Source organism: Balaenoptera ricei, chromosome 16, assembly GCF_028023285.1.
Source record: "Balaenoptera ricei isolate mBalRic1 chromosome 16, mBalRic1.hap2, whole genome shotgun sequence".
Classification (NCBI taxonomy): domain Eukaryota; kingdom Metazoa; phylum Chordata; class Mammalia; order Artiodactyla; family Balaenopteridae; genus Balaenoptera; species Balaenoptera ricei.
In genome coordinates, this window is record NC_082654.1 from 16,002,544 (window position 1) to 16,024,877 (window position 22,334).

A 22,334-nucleotide genomic window follows, 5' to 3' on the forward strand; every position below is an offset into this window, starting at 1 on the left:
TTATCCCCCTGCCTTCAAGTAGCTGAGGCCCAAAGAAGCAGTTTGGTGCAGTGGCCGCAAGTTCTGGGCTGTGGGGTCAGGCTGCCCTGCCAAGTTCAAAGTGCAGCGCTACTCATTTTAGATGTTGTGACTTGGACACCATACTTAATATCTTTGAGCCTCAGTTTTATCACTTATCAAATGTGGATAATACTACCTACACTGCAGTAATAGTATGAGGACTAAAATAAAATATAAATATAAAAGAAGAAAATAAACTAGCCTTAGTAGCTTTTCAATAACTATTTCCCCCTTTCCTCTTCTCTCCACCCCAATTGTGGGAGAAGTGAAATAAATTCTTAGGTAATAAATACAATTAGTTTTCCAAGCAAGGAAAGATAACGTGGACCTGGGATGGCCAGGGAAATAGAAAGTAGGATTTGAGCTGGAAAATAGAGGAGACATACCCAGAATAGGAGTAGAAAGAAAATATCCCAGTGAAATGAGATTAGAAAGAAAAAAACTAGAAGTAAGACATTTTTCACTTAGTTCCACTGCCTCTCTCTTCTTGGTCCAGCCTTATTGTTTTGATGTGTATCTTTGGTTTTATTTATTTATTTTTTAGGCCTAGGAATGTGGACAAGTAACTTATTTTCACGGGAAATGTTCCCATCTAATTTACTTCCTTAAGTAACTGAATATGCTGAAATGCCCCATTAGTTTTAATTATATGTATTAATACTTAAAAACTAATCTTATTTAAAGTCAGAAGGTAAGGCAATCTGTTTAAGTTTATTGTTCGGCGTTGGTTTTTTTCCCTGGCTTTAAAAATATTTTTATTCTTACTAAGAGTGGACTACCTTCACAGAAACCCCTGATTTAGCGTCATGTGATCCTAATGAATCTGGGGTATGACCCAATGCTTATCATCATAGATGCCTGTTACCTTAGTAAATCAGCCATGAGTCTGGAATGGCTCTGGGATGCAAGCTGAAGGCTGCCAACAGGAAAGCAGTATAGTCTATTTGTGATGCTATTTGTGATGTAGCCAGGAGAGCGGATGATTCCTTTCTCAACCTCCAGAAGACACCACACTCAGAATGCAAAAGCAGAATGCATGGGACCTTCAAATTTAAATAGGCCAGAACTCTAGAAGAACTGTGGTATGCCTTAGAATTCTAGATGTTTCTTAAGAATGGAAATAAAACTTTGATATCAACACCTTTCTACAGGGAGTGAGAGACTGAGGCCCAGAGAAGTGAAGTGACTTTCCCCAGATCTGTTGGATAAATCAGAGGTGAAATTAGATGAGGAACTGGTCTCCTTTCTCCCTGCTTAACATTGCAGAAGAGGAGACCAAAGGACTGCCAAAAATTGTTTTAGTTTAGTTTGAGATTCAGCTCAGGTGAAACTTTCCCTTGAATCTTCTCCAGATGTCCCCTCTTTGGGGAATACCACACAAATGCCCATTTATGGATAAGTATTTCCACCTTTATGCACTTTTATGCTTGGTTATATCTATTTGTCTGCATGTCTCTCTTTGCCAGGTAGTCAGTTTCTTATTTGCAGCAAAGTGGTTTTAGCGGGCTTTGTTTCTCCAGTGTATACTAAATGCTGTGCTTGGTAAATAAACATATTTCATACATTTAAAAAATTAAGATATAATTCACATGCCATAAAAATATGCCATTTTAACATGTACAATTTTGTGGTTTTTAGTATATTCACAAAGTTGTGCAAACATCACCACTATCTAATTCCAGAGCATTTTTATCACCCCTAAAAGCGACCCTGTATCCGTTAGCAGTCCCTCCCTGTTACCACCACTCCCCAGCCCCTGGGAACTCCTGATCTATTGATACTTTCTGTCTCTATGAATTTGCCTATTCTGGACATTTCATATAATTGGAATTACACAACACATGACCTTTTGTGTCTGGCTTCTTTCACTTAGCATAATGTTTTCATGGCTCATCGATGTTGTAGCATGTTATCAGTATTTCGTTCCTTTATATGGCTATGTGGATACGCCACATTTTGTTTATCTGTTCATCAGCTGATGGACATTCGGGTTGTTTCTGTTCTAGGGTATTATGAATAATGCTGGTTTTGTCCCTGTTTTCCCCAGGGACTACACTATTTTGCATTAAAATTGCCCTTAATACAATTTTAAATTAAGTCAAAACTATTCCCCAAATATGAAATAACCGGTTTTCATTAAAGTGAAAAATCCCATGTGTACATTCATGCCTGTTTATACCCTGTATCTTAATCTTCAAAACCTCGTATATCCCTACAACTTAAAGGTTTGCAAACATATTACATAAAGGAACGTAGGATCTTTACTCGGTGACTTTAGTTAGCTGGTTTTGTTGTTCCTGCTACAGGTGCCTTAGGATAGCCCCCAAGCTTTGTTTGGTTGCTGTTTAAAGATCTTTCCTCATCCAAGTTCTGTAGCCATAGATAGCAACTGAAATGAATCAGAGGATGTCAGAGATGTTCTGACTCACAGTGCCCAGAAAAATCCAGCTCACAGAGGTTTTCATGTGGGCCAGTGGAGAGGGAGCATTCTCATGACATAAAATAGGTCCCCAGTGGATAAAGATGGGCTTGGGAAGAAAAGTCAAATAGTTGGAGCCACTGCCAGCACCCAGCTTTCTCTCTTTATGTCTGTCACGCCCCGGATCATGTTGTAATGTCATTTTTGACATCACTAGAATATTCTAGGGTGTTTAACATTTGCTCTTTGTGTGGGACAATTCCCAGTTCTGTTTCATATCACTCTTTTCCCTGAAGGGCTATCATGTGGTTCTAGTATGTAGCTGGATATGTTCATCTGTTATCTTTTCCTCAGGCCAGACTTGTCCTTGAAGTGACACTCAAACTCTGTAACCAGTTGGTAGCCAGCCCTGTTGCAGGGGTACTGGCTACTTAATAATTAACTGCCCCATCACTGAAGTCATCAATTGCTACAATATTATCATTGATGGAAATACTATGTGATGTTACTTTGTTTAGTAATACTTCAACTGAACTTGATCTTGCATAGATCATGGTTCAGTTGGTCTATTTTAAGATTTTTAAAGAGGACACGAGAAGCTACTTTCAACACGTTTCTTGGTTAGCTCTTTTATCTGGATACTAGGAGTGGTCTAGTTCATTTCCTGTCTGTAGCAACTGGTGAAAAGATGCTGAGCCCAACCAACTTTCTGTAACTCTTCCTGTATTTGGGGAGGACCATATTCTACTTGAAGCTTTCCTCTATCTCTTTTGCTAAACGGCAAGCATTCCTTTCTTCAAACCTTTATAGCATTTTCTCAGTACTTCTGATTCCAATCACTTTCTACTTCCCCTTAAAGTTATTTAAGTACTTGGGCTACTTGCCCTCCTAGAATGTAAGCTCACTGAGGGCTTAATCTAGGCATCTTCGATCTATATATCAGTCAGCTTTATGAAGTTTTATGTATTATAGATGTTCAGTAAATGCATAATTAATGAATCAGTGGTAATTTCTTTTCATTCTTCCCTGAATTTTGCCCATTTTGCTTTCAATTGTGTGATGCTATGGCTTAATGCTGTTTTTATGGCTTCGTTGCTTTTTTCTGTGTGTAAATTTAATGGCCAATGAAGCATACTGGTAAATGCCCAGCACTCTTAGTATATTTTATTCAGGAAGGGAAAAATATAGTGTATAATTCAGATCCAAAACCAAGAAGAATTTAAGTTCTAAATATTTCCCTTCCTGTCCTCCCTCCCATCTCCCCAAACCTCAACAAATCCAATACATATGCAGAGTGTTTTCTATCTTGCTGGGGAATGGTGAGAAGGGAAGAAAGGAATAAAACTACCTTTTATACCTCTTTCAAAAATACAGCCAACGTGGCATATGGCATATAGTACTAGCACAATCTTTGGTGCAATTGTAGCAATGTGAAACTGTTTAAATTTTTTAAATGAAAGCCCATGTATATATGTAAGTAGAATATTATTATAAAATGATTCATTTCTACAGAGCTTGATAAACGTCATAAATCACATCCTTCTCCCCAAAACATAACTGCAGTTAAAAGACATTTGGGGGCATATTGGTTTATGAGGCAGTTGTTTGTTCTGACCCCTGTGACCAGAGTTAATCCAAGTAGCCTTATTGACATATTTTAAAGGAAGAAGCACTTAGCTGCTTCCATGGGCATTAACTCACTCATTTGATGTTTCTAGGAACCAGGTTTGACTTTTAGAGGTGAATGCCAAGGAAATACGAGCATTCAAAAGAAGGAGGAATGTATATGTGTAAGAACATAGAGAGGTCGGTCTCATAGGAACCCAGGAAATGCTAAGCAGTCAGACCTCAGGAAGCATAGGATTCCAGGCTGCTCCAGGACCATCTGTTCAGTTTTGGGGAATGTCCTATTCTCTTCCCTCCCAACTGGCTTCCTCTGACACTTTACCCCTTGGAATTTTGGTATCCACATGTCTCTATGAAGCCTGCCCCTGGCCTGGCCTTACGTGATCTTTTAATACATGTACCAGCCCCTGACTAGGACTTTTCTATATGACTCTTAGTTCAGAGTCCCAGAAGTGAAAACCTAATTGACCCAGCTCCTCTTTCTCAAGGCAGGATATACATTGTAAGTGCTTGGCCAGCTGAGGTATGGGTCCCCCCTCCCCACCCAGTGTCTACTTATGATCCAGTCAGCCACAGCCAAAGCATGAAGTCATATTGCTCAGTGCCCACTCAGAAGAGGGGTTGAACGGGGACAGAAGAGGAATGATTAGGGCAAGCATCCCCCAAGGCATATCATTACCTCTGGGCAGTGACTCTATGTTGATAATGAAAGTCTTGTCATGAGAAATTCCATGGCATTTTCATAAATATGCAGGCTCAATAACTGGAAAGAAAAATAAAACTCTATGTGGGTATCCTTGGAACCAGTGTGTCATCTCTTTTTCATTCATCAACCTCTCTGGAGGAAAGATACTATGGAAATCCTAGATATAAATAAATGAGAAACAATTTTGGATCTTGAACCAAGAATCTGAAAAAAAAAAAAAAAAGAATCAGTAAAAAGGTAAAGGTGTATTAACTCCCTTTTAGAACCCTGAAGATACATTTGCCTTGTGATACCCTTTGCCTTACCAAGTCCAAGTGATGGGAGATGAAGTAGACAAACAGGGGTTAGGTTTTGCATAATCTCTAAGCAAGGATGAAGCAACTGGGTGATGTGACTTCAGGTGCTTCTGTGAGATGCCTAGATCAAGAATCTTGGACTCTCTGGTGCAAGTCATCTCTTCCTGCTGTGAAGACAAGGACAGTATCTCTCTCATACGTCTCTCCTACCCACCTCCTGATATTTGTTAGTTATAATATTGTTTTCATGTTGTTCTTTGCTTTCTTTGCTCAAAAGAACATTCCCATTCTCTTTCATAACCATAATCCAGTAATTGGGGTATCAGTTTCATATTTAATAGAATTCACTGCTCACTGCTAGTCCTTTTACTACAATATTTGCATTCCTGAGTTTATTTTGACTCATCTCACTCATCTCTTCATTGACTAGATGTTGATGTGAAGCTATTTTCCAAAGAAGTGTTCGTGGTGTTGTATTTCCCGACCACCTCTGTGTTTGTGGTTGGTTTGTCCATTGCCTTTATGTCTGAACAACATTTGGGCTGAGTGAAAGGTTCTTGGGACACACACTTTCTTTCCCCCGAGATTTTCAGGTATTGCTCCACTGTCTTCTGTGCATTAGCATTGCCACTGAGAAGTCTGAGATCAGCCTGAGTTTTTCTCCTTTGATGAGTGATGGGCTTTTCCTGTCTGGATATATGGAGAATGATATCCTTTGAAGTTCAAAAGCTTAGAGTAAGACCTGGAGTTAGCATTCTGTATCAAACTTTGTTAAAATAGTATCTCTACACACTTTAAATCTGCAAGTTCAGATCTATCTTTATTTCAGGGAAATTCTTGTGTATTAGATCTCTGAATATATCTTCTGCTTCTTAAATTCTCTACTTCTGGGACACAATTTTTTTCGTTTTCCTTTATTTTGCACATCTATTGATTGTCTCTCATTGTTTTAGGCTCTTTCTTCTGCATTCATTGAGATCATCGCAAATTTTTTTCTATCCTAGGAATTAGATATTTATCGGTGTCTGCTCTCTTCTTTGATGTCTCATTTATTCCTGTTGATCCTGAGTAGGTCCTCAGTTTCCACCTCTTATTTGTATAATCTTTTTCTTCATCTCATTCTGTTGTGTCATCATCACACACATGAGCTCTTTTTAAATTTCATGCACTAATTCAACATTTTGTGCCCGTTCCCCTTCACTCTCGTCCCACACAGAAGCCAGAAGGATCCTGTGGAAATGACAATCAGATCATGCAACTTTCTCTGCTCAGAGCCTCCAGTGGCTTCCCACCTCACTCACTGTAAAACCAAGGTCCTCACATGACTGATAGGGAGGGGCCTAACTCTTCCTCTTCTCTAGCCTCACTCCGGCTCTCACTCCTCGAACACACCAGGTCACCTCCCTCCTTCAGACCTTTGCTCTTATTGTTCACTTGTCTGGGATGCTCTTTCCTCAAATATCCATATGGCTACTCCCCTACCTCCTTCAGGTTTGCGCAAATGGCACTTTCTCAAAGAGGCCTTCCTCGGCCACTCACTTCAAACCACAACTCCTTCCCCCAACACTCTTTCTCCAGCCTTGATTTTTCTCCAGACTTGATTTTTCTCCATAGTACTTATCACTTCTATCATCTATATCATATGATTGATATATATATATATATATATATATATAGTTTACGTATATATTTTATTATATCAACCACATACACACACAACTAGAATGTAAGCTCCATCACAGCAAGGATTTTTGTCTATTGCCCTTACAGCAATATCGCAGCACCTAGAACAGTTCCTGACACTTAGTAAGCACTCAATAAGTATTTCCTGAATGAATGAGTGGGCTGAGGTTATCTTTGTCTTCCTGGGGAGGTTTCCTAACATTGAAGTCCAGTCTTTCTTGGATGGTTGGCCTCACACTGCCTTTTTCATATGGCAGCAAAGGTCATGTGTCAAGGTATCAGGAGGGGGTCTAAATTCTTTAAGGCATTGTAAGTAAAATTCCCCACATTTGATATGAAAAGGCTCCCTATAGCCCAAAATGGTTTTGAAAACTTGAGCTTTACAGTTTTCCATTATCCTGTTTTTGTTGTAAATTGATGAAGCAGTGAGAAACTAAGTCATAACAATCATTATTACCTTCCTTGAGCTCCTTCTGGATGCCAGACACTTTCATTTCATAGAGAGCCTCTTTCAGCCTCACCCAGTACCAGGTACATAATTTGCAGGGTCCAGTGCAAAAGGAAAATGTGAGACCCCTCGTTCAAAGTGCAGGAATAAAGTGCCATTAAAGGTACTACAATATGAAGCTTTTTTTTCTTTATTCCACAGACTCTTTCTCACCTTGTCATAATGTTTTTATTTGCTATTTAATGTTGTCCTAAATAAAGTAAAATTTTAAATTGTTGACTTGAAGTTTGACCTTTCATGTTTACACTGTGCACCACTCATTTTAAACGCAAAGAGCACTGAACTCATTTGTGAAATTGCACAATTTATATTTCATAGATCGCAGATGCATATGTATTTCATTCTTTCCAGAAGCGTGGGAATTCTGCACCCAAATAGCTCAACTGTTTTTATTTCACTTCTTGGATGCATGCGCATTCTAGCGACACTCTCTACCTTTGGCTTACTGACGGGTAAGGAAGGACGGAAGGGAAAGGGGGCAGTAGGTTGTCCTATCTTTCCTTTTGCTTCTATATCATCATTTTCAGTGTAAGTGGTTGGCTAAATAGGGAAGTAACATGAGTCAGAAAGGATATGATAGGGTCCCTTGGTTGTTTGTGTTTCCTTGAACACCTTGCCTTCTTTTTTGCATTCTGGTTTGGATGGAAAGTGACCTCTCAGTGCTGCTGTTTATTCAGTCGCAGATGTGACACACTTTCCTTGCACTCCCTGAATTCCCATGCATCACGAGTCCACTGGAATTGGGAGCTCAGGGGGCATCGCAAATACCCCCTGTGAAGGGGGCAGCAGGAATGGCAGACACACATCCTGTACCTCTCTTGTCTGCTCACACGCATGCTCCATTGTCCCATCCAACCTCACTTATAAGACACAAGCTCAAAGATAAAATTCTTGCAAATCTCAATATAACAAGAGCAGAGCATTAAACCAAATGGAGGGCCCATCTGAGCACAGGTTCCTACACAACTTCCCAGGTCGCACGCCCGGGAAGCCAGCCCTGTCCTCACCACAGCCTCACAAGTGGAGCGTGTTACTACCGTTCGCAGGAGAGACTGCTGAAACCCAGAGAGAAAATAACATGCCCGAGGTCCCTGAGCCTGTGGCAGAGCTGGAACTCAAATCCTGGCTGTTTGATCAGGTTGCCTGTGTGGCCAGTTAGCATGACAAAATAACCACAGGTAGGAGGTAAGACCCCAGGGGTTTTGGCCATTTCCAAGTAATTGTGTAACCTTGGACAAGTCTGCCTTAGGACTTTAGTTTTCATCTCAATGTGAGGCTAATGCCTGTTTTTTTTCATACAAGTTATAGTTTTTCACAAGCCAGAGGGTTGGTTGCATGGTCCCTTCTCTCTTTGTCCTGAGAGCTGGAGGAACTCACAGAGACGTGTGCTGGGTGACAGTGCTGTTTTTCCTGTGGCAGCACATGCACTAATGGCCATGCACTTTGCATGCTTTATTTGGCCTGTCCCTCAGACGATGGCTGAAATGTCCCAGGAGAATGTGAGAGAGGTTATTTTCTGGGAGTGTGCCAGGGCCTAATTAGAGTGAAGGGGGCAAATGGAGGCTTTGTCAACTTTGCAAAAATTCTGTGACCACCTCCCATAAAATTTTTTTAGTTGTCTCTCTATGTAGACCACAGGAATGCTGTTCCTTGAGGATGGTTAGACAGGGTAGATGATTGAATTGCATCTTAAAAGACTCGAGAATGTGGATCTGGGCAAACCATCTTCCCCTGTCCAGCCAAGGATGAGCCCAACAGGCCAAGGGGATGCGATTCACCTGGCAGGTCCTATCATAAGAAGTCCAAGAGCCAATGAAGGATAAGGTATCAGGAGAGAAGATCATTTTATACAGACAAGGCAAAATGGAACATCATTTCCATTGTGTCAAGTCGTCTGGAAACGCCAAAGAAGTTGATGTACATTGAGTGCATCTTGACTCAAAAAATGTTTGTGTGTGTGTGTGTGTGTGTGTGTGTGTGTGTGTGTAGTTGGGAACAGGGGAAGGGAGACTCTTTCATGACCTCTGTGGAATGAAGACCCAGTAAAGCAAAAGACCCAACAAAGCAAAGGGAGGGCCCATGGCTCTGGATTCTGACAAGCCTCTTCCCTCAAGTGTAAAGATAATAACATTATCTTATCCAGTTGTTAGGAGGATTAAATGAGGTGATAAATGAATGTAAAGAGAGTAGAATGGTAGCTGACACATAATAAGCACCCTGTAAATGGCGACAAAAGTGGTACTTAGGATTAGTTATTAAGGAGACTTCATAAAATGCTACCTGGTTAAGTTCCTTTCAACTCATTTCTCCCCACGGTGAATTATTGGTTTGCATCTTGGCAAATACTTTCAAGCAACCACTAAATTGATTTATATATAAGAGACTGAATTTACTTTTAATTTACTTGAGTAAGATTTTTAAATCAGCCTTTTTGATATAAAAATGAATACTTAGCCAGCATTTTGACTTACTATGGTAAGCCAGTGACATTTATTCCTTAGAATTCATCAAATATCACATTCCTACTTTGTGCCTATCACTATTTGAATACAGATATTCACATGTGATCCCTTCCCTCAGAGAGCCCACAATCTTTTGCAAAAATAGACATATAAATCCTTCATTGCAGTGTAGTAAAATTCAGAGCACTGGTGACATTAAGTACCAGAAAGAAGGGGGTGTTGCTAGGAAAGGATCACAGCTCCAGATGATAGGAAATGACCGTTTTTCTTTCCTAGTAACTGTATTTCTACCTAGAAAATATTAGGGGAAAAGACAAAGCCAATAGTAAATTGTTAGGGGGAAAAAAGGCCTTTTTTCCCAAGTAATTCAACTTGGAAGTATTTCTGTACTTCTTGTGAACTTCTCATGTGCCTGAAATTAGGCTAAAATTCATGAAACTCTCTGTACTATCAAAAGATCCTTTGAATTTCAGTAGTAGGTTCCAGTACACTTTCAGGAAAAAGGCTTGTTTTGTGCTCCCTCTGCAGTTTATATCTTTAGTGGATTATTTATAGAGAGCTTTAAATATACCTTAGTAATTTTTCCTAAGCTGCAACCTATTGTTTAGGTCCAAACTCAGAACTGGCTTCTGAGAAGGACCACGGGGAAGTTTTGGATACAAATGTAAAATAATTCTACTTGAAGAACTCATGGAAAAGAACTTTGCTGGGCATTGATTCTGTGAGATTCACATGGAAAAAATCCTAAGAGTTCTCCGTTGAAAACATGAGAGTGGGATCAAGAGGGATCAGACATTTAGGAGTTTGTATCAGACTGTAGGAAACTTTGGAATCATCACTGCTAATAAATTTTCATGAAGATTGCAGTGAATGTCAGGATGATTGTTATTTCAGCCAACTGAGAAGATGGAGGTTGTTTTTTAGATGTGGCAGCATGGGCTATAGCTATGTTTGTAAATTTCATGTTCATTTACTTCCTGTGATGCAGGCCAATGTGCTAGGCCAGTCAGTGGTCCTTCATCACTTAAGGAGCTGGTGCAGCTCGAGCCTCATCCCAGAAAATCTGAATCATCAGACCTTGGATGGGACCAGGTGTATGCATTTAAAGCACCCCTAGTATTTTTTTTATCCCTGGAGGTCTGCAGGCTGCACTCTTGGGAGTCTAGCAAAGCATGAAAACCTCCTTCCCTTCATGGAGCTCACAGCCTCATTGTGGACATGAAGCCATTACTCCAGGAGGATAAGCCAATCCCAAATGGTTTGTGCTACTTAAAATGCCATGTCTGGGATGTGCCTGGCTGTCATTTTATTCTATTTCTCAGGGAAATATTTAAGTACACTAATAAACATAGACACTTTGTGGGCATGTCTGCTAAACACGGGACATGCACACACCAACACAATCCAATTTGGAGGAAGGAGGCAGTATGGTTGGAAACACATCATAGCAGACTTTGAAATGCACCCAAAGTCTTTTGAACTTAATTGGTAAAGAAATAAGTAGCTCAGGTTTGAGACTCTCATCACATCACTTCTAATGTCCAACGTCCTTAGTGTGGCATTCAGAGCCCTCCGTGACCTGCCACCCTGGCCTTAGATTGAACCTCTCCCCATTCCCCTTGAACAGTGAGCTTGATACCTTCTTGTCCCATGAGGAGGCCATGGAATGATCTTTCCCCCTTTCTTCATTTGGCAGCCCTCTCTTACTTCTTTACTCCTCCTAGTAGCCTCTCCTGACTCCCCAGTTTGGGCTCAGTACTGCTCTGCACCCTGTGCACCCAGTTCTGTCTTTTTATTTTTTCGGCTGCGTTGGGTCTTCGTTGCTGTGCACAGGCTTTCTCTAGTTGCGGTGAACTGGGGCTACTCTTTGTTGCAGGGCGCAGGCTTCTCATTGCGGTGGCTTCTCTTGTTGCGGAGCATGGGCTCTAGGCGCCCAGGCTTCAGTAGTTGCAGCACGTGGGCTCAGTAGTTGTGGCTCGTGGGCTCTAGAGTGCAGGCTCAGTAGTTGCAGCGCATGGGTTTAGTTGCTCCATGGCATGTGGGATCTTCCCGGACCAGGGATCGAACCCGTGTCCCCAGGTGGATTATTAACCACTGCACCACCAGGGAAGTCCCCCCACTTCTGTCTTACCACCTTCCTAATTGGGTTGAGAGTTTGTGTGTGTGAACATCTCCTCCACTAGATGGTAAGCAACTCCAGAGCAGTGATTTCTCTCTTCCTGTTTTGGTATTGCCAGCCCAGTACCTGACGTACTGTAGATGCCCCATACATGTCTGCAGTGAGGTTGATAGATGTAAACATTAAATGGAAAGCAAATAACAGACTCATTCTCAAGTTTTCCTTCAGCTGGATTCTGCTAGAGAGGATTTTGAGCACTCTTCTGCCAATGAGTCCAAAGGTGTTGAGGGATGCATGGCCATGGAGGGGTCCTGAAATTCCTGCCCTGTGGATGCACAGGCCATAGGCAATCCGTGGCTCTGTAGGAGAGAGCAGTGAGGATGTGAACTCCATCAGGTTGCTTGTTTTCTGGTTTTCACATTTCCCTCTTAATTGGCATGGCTTCTTTGGAAGTGATGTACTCTTGATTTTTTGCCAAGAGTGGCTGTGTGCTCACAAAGCTTTTCTCTCCAACAAAATGGTTTCTGTCCTTTGGTCACTTGTGGACAACCCTGGCTTCATTTTGTGAGTGAATGACAAGGCGGCAGTGAGTCAGTTTGGGGGAATAAAACAACAAATGAACCCGCGGGTTGGTGTCTGTATTATGAACTCTTATCTCATCTGAGTGGAATGAGATTGAGATAAGTTCTTTGGAAATCTTCTCTAGAAATAAGAATAAAAAGTCCTGCTGTCTTATGAACTGTACATTTTTTATTTTTTCCTTCATTTGTTTTGCTGCACTTCTTGTAGCTTTAACTAACTGTAAAGTAGAAAATATCTATGCTTTGCTTCTGTTCTCAAAGCTCTTAATTATTTGGCCCTGAGGCCGGAGACAAAAACAATTTGGTTTTACTCTGCCACATTCCAAAAATAACTTTAGTAATACCCTCTTTGGTTATCTTAAAAGTGTAGAGTGGATGCTTTTATCCTAAAGTAGCAGTGTCTGACTGTTGGGGGGACTTTAGCTATATGACTGTTGTTTAGCAACTAAATGCTGGTGACTCATTCACTTTGACTGTGGTACAGGAAAATTCTTTCCATGGAAAACACAGGAGGGGGGCAATGTCTCTGAACCACTATGTAGTATTTTCCTTTGCAAAAGGCTTCTCTGGAAACGAGTAGGCACCAGCTGTTACTCTGCTGGCGTAGTCTCCAAAGCGGCCAGTGAGCCTTCCTCAGCCAGGGTTTCTGGGCAGTTTATCCACAAAGGTATACAGGTAGGTTCAGAGCTGTAATAAATCAGTTTGGTTAATAAACTGAAATCTCAGGATTAAAAATGGTCACCCTGAATAAAAGAGAAATTGAACTAATTGCATTTACAGTATCCAGAATATTTATGTATGATCTGGTTTGGACTAGAAACACAATGGTGTTTTAGTGTCACATTCCATGGGGTGTGGGGCGGGAAGGGAGAGAGAGAGGGTGAGAGAGGGAGTGCCTCAGTGAGGTGCTAATCTATTTATGCAGCAAAAATATAATAAACTAAATTCACCTGCTAGGCTCACAGCACCAAACTAATTCCAGTTCTCTGAGTTTAATTTTGCTTGTCCGCATCTCCTTGCGGGCTCTGAGGGTGCTAGCCCTCAGGAGATAGAAAGGGCTGGTCCCCTCCTGCTCTCGAGCCCTGCCCATCCCTCTCGACCTGAGGTCGTGCTGCTCTCATGCTTGGCTCTTATTTATGAATGGAGGTTAGAGAAGCCGCTTAAAGGCTCTTTAGTGCTTACACTCCAGCTGGCTGCTGACTTAGGAAAAACATGACCCTATGGGGCTGCGGTGGGGGCAGGGAGGACCGTGGGAGAAGTTTGTGTCATAGAAATGACGACCCATGGGTTGGAGGGGCCTTATTAGCCCTTTCTTACAGGCAGAGATGCCCAGGCTATTAATAGTAAAGCCCTGAATCACAGATGTAGGAATGTCACAGCTGCTTGAGCTCTGCCACTGTTACCCGGCAGAAAAGCAGCCCCGCCCAACGTCATTTCAGCTATAAACAACCTCGGAGGCAAAGATGAGGCACGTTGATTGACTTCATTCCTTTCTGTTACCCCAGCTCTCTTAGACCCAACACGGTACAATATTTGCGGTAAAACAGTCGAATCCTGGCTGAGCGTTCTGGTTCTGCAGGACGGGTTGCCCATCTGCCTTTGTGTCTCTCGCTCATCACATCTCTCCCACATGGTGGGGAGAACAAGCAAACGATCTGGGTTCCGGAGACAGGTGCTGGAATGGGGTGGGCGTCGGCTTAGTGACCCCAGCCTCCATCCCCGGAAGTCACCTGCTTCCGTGAGACCAACGTGTGCTCCTGTGGGTCAGAAATCAAAAGCCTTGTCACTTGTCAGGTTTCACTGCCACTGCCGGATCAGGCTTAGGCTGGTGAGCCGTGCGGGGGTGACTGCCCTTCACTTTGTGGCTGGGAGGGTTCCTCCCTCACATATACACAACCCAAGAGGGGCTTGTCTAGAAAACTCTAAAGAAGCAAGGAGAAGGGGGAAGTCAGAATCCTACCTGGATAACTCAGACTTTTACTTTGATCCTGAATTTGATCCTGGATGAGGAATTGAATCCTGAAAGAGCCTCTTCCCAGGCTCCCTCTCATTGTCCGGTCGGTCCCCTGCTCCTCCCATTTCAGGTAAGGGGTCAGGGAGCAGCAGGGCAAATCACAAATCAAATGTCATTATTTATTTTTCATTGTAATTAAGCCTCCAGGACCCTAAAAGTTGAAAAAAATGAACTTGAAGGCATCACTAGCATTATTTTTCTACCAAGGCTAATTTTACTTATTTATTTATTTTTGGGGGTAGGAATTTAACACAAATTTACTTGCATAGATTTAAATTGCAGTTTCTATTATAAAAACAGAAAGGTTACCCTTTCACTTTTTTTTTTTTAACATCTTTATTGGAGTATAATTGCTTTACAATGGTGTGTTAGTTTCTGCTGTATAACAAAGTGAATCAGCTATACGAATACATATATCCCCGTATCCCCTCCCTCTTGCATCTCCCTCCCACCCTCCCTATCCCACCCCTCTAGGTGGTCACAAAGCAGTGAGCTGATCTCCCTGTGCCATGCAGCTGCTTCCCACTAGCTATCTGTTTTACATTTGGTAGTGTATATATGTCCATGTCACTCTCTCACTTCATCCCAGCTTACCCTTCCCCCTCCCCGTGTCCTCAAGTCCATTCTCTACGTCTGTGTCTTTACTCCTGTCCTGCCCCTAGGTTCTTCAGAACCATTTTTTGTGTTTTTTAGATTCCGTATATATGTTTTAGCATACGGTATTTGTTTTTCTCTTTCTGACTTACTTCACTCTGTATGACAGACTCTAGGTCCATCCACCTCACTACAAATGACTCAATTTCATTTCCTTTTGTGGCTGAGTAATATTCCATTGTATGTATATGCCACATCTTCTTTATCCATTCATCTGTCGATGGACACTTAGGTTGCTTCCATGTCCTGGCTATTGTAAATAGAGCTGCAATGAACATTGTGGTACATGACTCTTTTTGAATTATGGTTTTCTCAGGGTATATGACCAGTAGTGGGATTGCTGGGTCATATGGCAGTTCTATTTTTAGTTTTTTAAGGAACCTCCATACTGTTCTCCATAGTGGCTGTATCAATTTACATTCCCACCAACAGTGCAAGAGGGTTCCCTTTTCTCCACACCCTCTCCAGCATTTATTGTTTGTAGATTTTTTGATGATGGCCATTCTGACTGGTGTGAGGTGGTACCTCATTGTAGTTTTGATTTGCATTTCTCTAATGATTAGTGATGTTGAGCATCCTTTCATGTGTTTGTTGGCAATCTGTATATCTTCTTTGGAGAAATGTCTATTTAGGTCTTCTGCCCATTTTTGGATTGGGTTGTATGTTTTTTTGATATTGAGCTGCATGAGCTGCCAAGGCTAATTTTATTTATTCAGTTGGTCTGAAAGAAGCTGAATTGACAGCAGCAGTAATAGGAGACTAATAAGCTAACAATTGACTAGTTTTACTTATTGGAACAGTCCCTGGCTTGCCCCTCGGCCCCCCTCTTCTGGCAATCATTTATCAGACCCCGGGAGGGGGCCAGGGCTCCGGAGCATTTTGATGCCCGTTTTCCCGGCACGAGGAATGCTACGTGGTGTCAGTGACCAGAGATTAGGACACTGGAATTTTGCATTTGTTACAGCAGCAGCTGTAGTGAGTGGCTGAAGCCGAAGGGCAGCGTCCCGCCCTCCCCCCTCCACCAGCAGGGCGCGGCCACCACTCGGCAGCGATCGCTGGGGCGGGCACCGGAGCTCGGCCCTCCAGACAGGGGGCGGGATTTTAGAAAGAAGCCCCGGACTTGGCAAGTGGATGCCCCGGTTCTTCCTCGCTGCCTCTGCCGCAGCCGATCTGTCTGCCTAGGGGCGCTCCCACTCCTAGACTTTGTTCCTGTTTCCTTCGGTGCTGCTCGCCAAAGGCCCTGGTTGCCATGGTGAAGGAGAAAGGTAATTATAAATAATCGATCACTGTGCATGGTTGCAGAAGTTGGACTGGTGCTGCAGGGCTCGGCCACCTAATGGGGGATGATCAATGGAAAGCCGGGCAGACATGTTCTTGGTGTGAGAATCTGTACTGTGGTGTCCGTGTTTCCACAGAACGGAGACTTACTTCATCAGGAACCTTTCATTTAGCCACGGCGTCGTCAGAAGCACATCCTATTTCTGGAGTGTTTGCACAGCCGAGCTCCCGGGCGTGCGTCTCTTTTGCCTGACATTGCATTTTGAATTTTCGGTTGTGTTTGAGCCTTGCCTTCCTGCCCTCATCCTAGCCTCCATTCTTCCTCACTTACCCCCACCCAAATCAATAAATTAATGAAGATGTGTAATGAAAGGATCCTTCTACCACGTCTGTGCTGTGTTGGCATCTGCCCAAGCCTAGCTGTATGGCTGGAAGTTCGAAGTGGGCTGTCTTAAAGGTTCCAGGTGTGCCACTCTTAATAACCTGTCATTTCAGCGGCATCCCTAATCACTCCTCCAAACACCTTAAAGGATGCTTGACATGTCAAAGGTGGCAGATTATGTCTTAAGAAGAAAGTAAAACGGGAGAGGGCTGTCATGCTCTGCACAGGTGTGCAGTATTTATGCACTGGGCGTGGTCCTGAAATGGAAGTTAAATCTTTCAGAATTGAATTGTAGTTTAAATTATTCGTTTATCTGGGAAATATAAAAGAGCACAACAGTGTTTGATTTTAATTATCCAAGTAATATATAAATATGTCTTGCGTTAAGAAAAGTGAAATGTCACAGGAGACTAGAGAGTGAAAGGTGAAATCCCCTTGCCCCTACCCTGTACACCTCAACTCCCCATTCTCTCTTGAGGCAAAATTGTTAATAGTTACTGTGCATCCTTTTAGACCTTCTAGACAGGAATAAGATAGATAGATGAGAGATAGATACATAGATAGATAGATAGGTAGATAGTATTTTAAAAGGATCATTCTTTGATCATTTTCTATGGCTTGATTTTTTTCTCTTAATATGTCTTCGGGACCTTTACAACATGATTTGATAGTGTGAGTAACCACCACTTAATTTTGCTTTTTGGGTAAGCTGGGATTTATTCTACCACATTTTCTGACTGGGGACGTACTTTTCTCCATAAACACAGATGTCTGCTCTTTGGGGGCTGTCTTGAACATTTCAGTGATTTATCTTTATCTACTTTCTCGTAAAGCCCCTACAGGGAATAAATATTAGGTGAACGTGCTGAACTCAAATTGATCCCTATTGCTGGAAACTCAGTTCAGGTTTATTATGCTAATGGATGGATGGAGAAATAGGATCATGACAGCTAAGTGTGTTAAGACCACACCTTAGGACAAAGAGAAACAGCTTCTGTTCTATCCATTCTGCTCCTGTGTATCTTTCATAAATCATGTTGTTTAGCTTTGGTTTTTCATGGACTAAGGGGTAATTGCGTGAAATGGTTTGGTGCGAATATAGGTGCTTCTAATAATGTTTCCTCTCTTTTTGGGGTAATACCAGGAACGCTCAGAGTAACAGATAAAGATGTTGACATTTAATCAAGGTCAGGTCTCTTCATTTTTACCTCTGCCACAGAGGAGAGAAACAACCTGGCTCTGATCTCTATTGCTAATGGATTTGAGTTTGTTTCCCCAACAGGAGTAATTTATGAGTGATGGGAAAGGGGATGGTAAAAGCCACTTCCCGATTCCATCCCCCAGGGGTCCAGGAAGCTCCAGACATTTTGTATGTGGTGAATGTATTATAGATCAGTGGTCCCCGAATAGCAGCTCTTTTTAGGTCACTACAGACTTCCCAAAGCTCGGATTGCCTGTGTTCACATTTGCTTTACAAGTCAGTAGCCACTTTCTGACTGGAACACTTTGGACAGGGCACCGAGAGGTCACATACTAGTATTATCTGAGCCCTTAGCCACTGATTAAAGGCTGTTCCTTTTTTATTTTGAGGTCTGTGTCAGTCTCCACTTCTGTCTCCCAGCTTCCTGACTGCATTGACCTCAGCCAACAGCAGGGGAAGGCAGGGTTTTTGGTGGGTACACAAGCGCTTCCATGGAAAGAAAGGAATTTCATTATAGCTTTTAAAGAGAGAAGGGCACAGGAAAGCACATAGTCCAGACATTCATCCTAGAGTGAGAAAAGTGGGCTTCATAAAAGGTAGGTAAATTGCTCAAAATCACACAGCAGGTAATTGGACCAAGCGCTCATCCTCTGTGTTCCATCAAAGCGGAACATGGCTCAGTGTTTGCATTTACTACAGTGTGTGGACACCCACTGGCTCCGTCACTAGACAGCGAGCCTCTTAGAAGCAGCCCTGTGTCTCTATCTTTAATCTTCCAGTTCATAGCTTGGTGCCTGCCCATCGTAGATTCTCACAGTTGAAACAGGTTGGCCTGTTGTCAGAGCTGGTTCCAGAATCTGTGTCTTCTTGATTCTGAGACCTTTCTAGTCCTCTCCATTTCCTCTTGCTGCCAGAGAGGCCTAGCTTCTTCCTTTCTCCTGGAGCTGACACGAATCAGCCTTGAGCGAGCTTGGATCACGGCAGCATCCATCCTGAGGAACATGGGAAGCCCTCTGAAGGAGTGACATAGATTCCCTGTTGCTCACCACTTAGAGATGGTTTAGCTCACACTGACTTGTGCCACCATTTTCTCTCCTAGGTAAAGTTTCCATGTATCTCTCGGCTTGGGATTGACACTGACAGGAAAGAAAGCATGCTGGCAGATCACACCTCTACAAGTGTGGAATGACATTTGCCAACATGCTTTGACCCTCATTCTCTTCTCTTCTCCTAACCAGGTGCCCACCCATTTCCAGTTGCAGAGACTTATTGATCTGGGAATCTTGATGAAATGGTTATTTCTCTGACGCGTTCAACGGCGTCTTACCCTTGCTGTGTCCTGTAACAAAGAAGCAGGAGAGATTTTGTGGGTTTATCAGTCAGTATCTGTCTTTCTGAATACACTTTCATCAACCTCAATTCCAGAGCCCACTCTACTCATTTAAAAACTGTAATTGTCTAGCTTATGTGTGTTCTAGTGCAAGTTTTAAAAATGAACACAAAAGGGATTTATTATTCCTTTTTGTTAGAGAAAACAAGAATAAGCAAATACTAGAGATTACGTTGTGTAAACACTCATTTATTTAAATAATAAGGGGGGCTTATGGTTTGGAAATCATGTAAGAGGATAAAAATTTAGCAGCGAGGGAGTCACATCAAGGAAAACAGAGTTCTACATTTGAGCACATCATTTTTTGTTTATTTTGTTTCTCAAGTTTTCTGTCACTGTTAGATGACCCAACTTGCTTTTATTTATTTTTTTAATAAATCTATTTATTTATTTATTTTGGCTGCATTGGGTCTTCGTTGCTGCACGTGGGCTTTCTCTAGTTGCGGCGAGCGGGGGCTACTCTTTCTTCGTTGCGGTGCGCGGGCTTCTCATTGTGGTGGCTTCTCTTGTTGTGGAGCACGGGCTCTAGGCACATGGGCTTCAGTAGTTGTGGCATGCGGGCTCAGTAGTTGTGGTGCACTGGCTTAGTTACTCCATGGCATGTGGGATCTTCCCCGACCAGGGATCGAACCCGTGTCCCCTATGTTGGCAGGCAGATTCTTAACAACTGCGCCACCAGGGAAGTCACCCAACTTGCTTTTAAGGTAGAGCAGGACCCAGTGAAACTCATTCTAGTTCACCCTCGGTGGAGAGACGTTCACCCTCCACCTGACATTCAGGTATATGAGACACACACACACAAAAACACACACACACACGGAGCAATCTTGTTTCTTAGCAACTTCTGAGAACAGTGGTGTACTGGGTCTCAGATGTGTTTTACAGACTGGCACCAAAGCAATCCTCTTAGGATGCTGATGTCATCATATTTCCAGCTGAAAAACCTAAATGAGTGACAAGGTAAAGTTCAAGCCTTCCTGCTAATCATTGAGGATTCTCTCCAAGTACTGAAATTACCTCCTCGCCACTCCTATCTAAAACAATCTTGTTTTTTGCGTGTGTGCTTTTATTTAATTACATCTTTATTGGAGTATAAGTGCTTTACAATGGTGTGTTAGTTTCTGCTTTATAACAAAGTGAATCAGCTATACGTATACATATATCCCCATATCCCCTCCCTCTTGCACCTCCCTCCCACCCTCCCTATCCCACCCCTCTATGTGGTCACAAAGCACCAAGCTGATCTCCCTGTGCTAAGTGGCTGCCTCCCACTAGCTACCTATTTTACATTTGGTTGTGTATATATGTCCATGCCACTCTCTCACTTTGTCCCAGCTTACCCTTCCCCCTCCCCGTGTCCTCAAGTCCATTCTCTACGTCTGCGTCATCATTCCTGTCCTGCCCCTAGGTTCTGTTTTTGTTTTTAATGTTACTATTAAATCTGCCAGTTATTGAAAATATACTAACTGGCAGGCTTTGTGTTGAAAGCTTTATGTACATTGTTTCTAATCTTTGAAACCATCAAGGTCAGTGGTACTCCTCCCCTTTAATAGATGAGGAAGAGGAGGTTCACAGGAGTTTAGAAACTGGCCAGAGATCACTTAGCTAGAAAGTAGAAGAGCTGATTTTCTACCCAGGCCTATCTGGCTCCAGAATCTGTGCTAATTGTACTTACCGTACCTCCCCCCACACTTTTTCTATTTGAATAATCATGGAGGTATCTTCCTTCTCCATCCTGGGTCATTCTGCCCCTCCTGTCCTGGTGAGAAATATATATAGTCTCCTTTTCTGTATCTGCCCAAGACCTAACTCAAGTTCTGCTTCCTAACAGTGCTTTACAAAGGCCCATCCCTTCTGTATATTCTTCTAGAGTTACTATGAGCACTTAAGTAAACACCAGAGTAATTATACAACAATTTAATCATCACCTGTATGGCTTAAGGAAGAGTGTCTGTCTCTCCCTAAGGAGTTGTTGACTTCATATATTGTCTTATCAAACAACCTTTAGGGTTGCCACGTGTTGTTGCCTCTAATGGTATCTGTTCTTCCGCCCCTTCCCACTCCTCCCAAAACCCACACCCACACAGACGCTACCCACTCAGGCGCGTGCACACTGCCTAATGTAATCAAAACCCATTTCTGTTCCATCCTTGGGGAAGTCTGAGAACAGATCGTTCTCTGCAGTATAATAATTCATTATCCATCCAAGTCGCCTTCCAGGCCCCCTGTTGGTGTAAAATAGCTTCTCCTAGATTCAGTTTTCCAACCCTGCTTCCCAGGTTGATGCTTCATACCCCACCCCTACCTGCGCCTGGAATTGTCTAGGTTCTTCATTTATCCTTAACCTGAAAAGCCCCAAGGTTTTCAAGGGACACCAATGACAGGGATATTTCCTAAGTAAGGTCTAAAGGGAAGCTATTGATTTAAGGAGACACCATGATGCTATAAGCTTCAGAATACATTGTCTTGATCTGTGACTTATGCACACAACTCAGTTGTGAACTTTGAATCTTTGGAGGGAGAGGAGATCCAGTTTTGTCATCATATTCCACTCGAGAGGAAAAAAAAAACAAGTGTGAATTTCTCTTACTGTTTTATAAATGAAATAGTACTACTCTCACTAGGAAGTATGGCTCTGCTCCGGTTTTCTTCACAACCGAAGGGCTGTCTGGGTGATGGGATTTCTAACGCTAAGGGAAAGAACTTCACATTAAAAAAGAAAAATCACAACAAATCCCTGCCCTCTGCCACTTACTCACTGATGTCTAAAAATGTTTATCCAGAGAGAAAAACAAAAAAAGACTTTGTTTCCACAATTAGACTTAAGGCTGAATGTGGAAAGAAATCTGAGAGAAGGAACACATTGACTTAAATTTACCCGCTCTTGAGAACATCCCAGCTGGTTGGGCCACTGAGATGGGTGGTCTTCTTTATCCATTCATCTGTCGATGGGCA

The 22,334-nt window shown here is 42.5% G+C and overlaps 1 protein-coding gene across 13 annotated transcripts in view; it reads left to right on the top strand.

The window, feature by feature from the left end:
- ABLIM1 (actin binding LIM protein 1) overlaps nt 1–22,334 on the top strand; it is a 343,354-nt gene that overhangs the window by 142,736 nt on the left and 178,284 nt on the right. For 2 of the 13 annotated variants that reach the window (XM_059899449.1, XM_059899451.1), the window contains exon 1: nt 16,160–16,393. The exons of 3 other annotated variants lie outside the window; for them this stretch is intronic. In XM_059899449.1, the coding sequence (XP_059755432.1) occupies nt 16,378–16,393 (16 nt within the window). In that variant the 5' untranslated portion in view covers nt 16,160–16,377. Of the gene's footprint in view, nt 1–14,364; nt 14,545–16,158; nt 16,394–22,334 lie in introns of those variants that run through there. 8 more of the 13 variants (XM_059899454.1, XM_059899453.1, XM_059899460.1 and 5 more) reach the window with 7 other exon arrangements.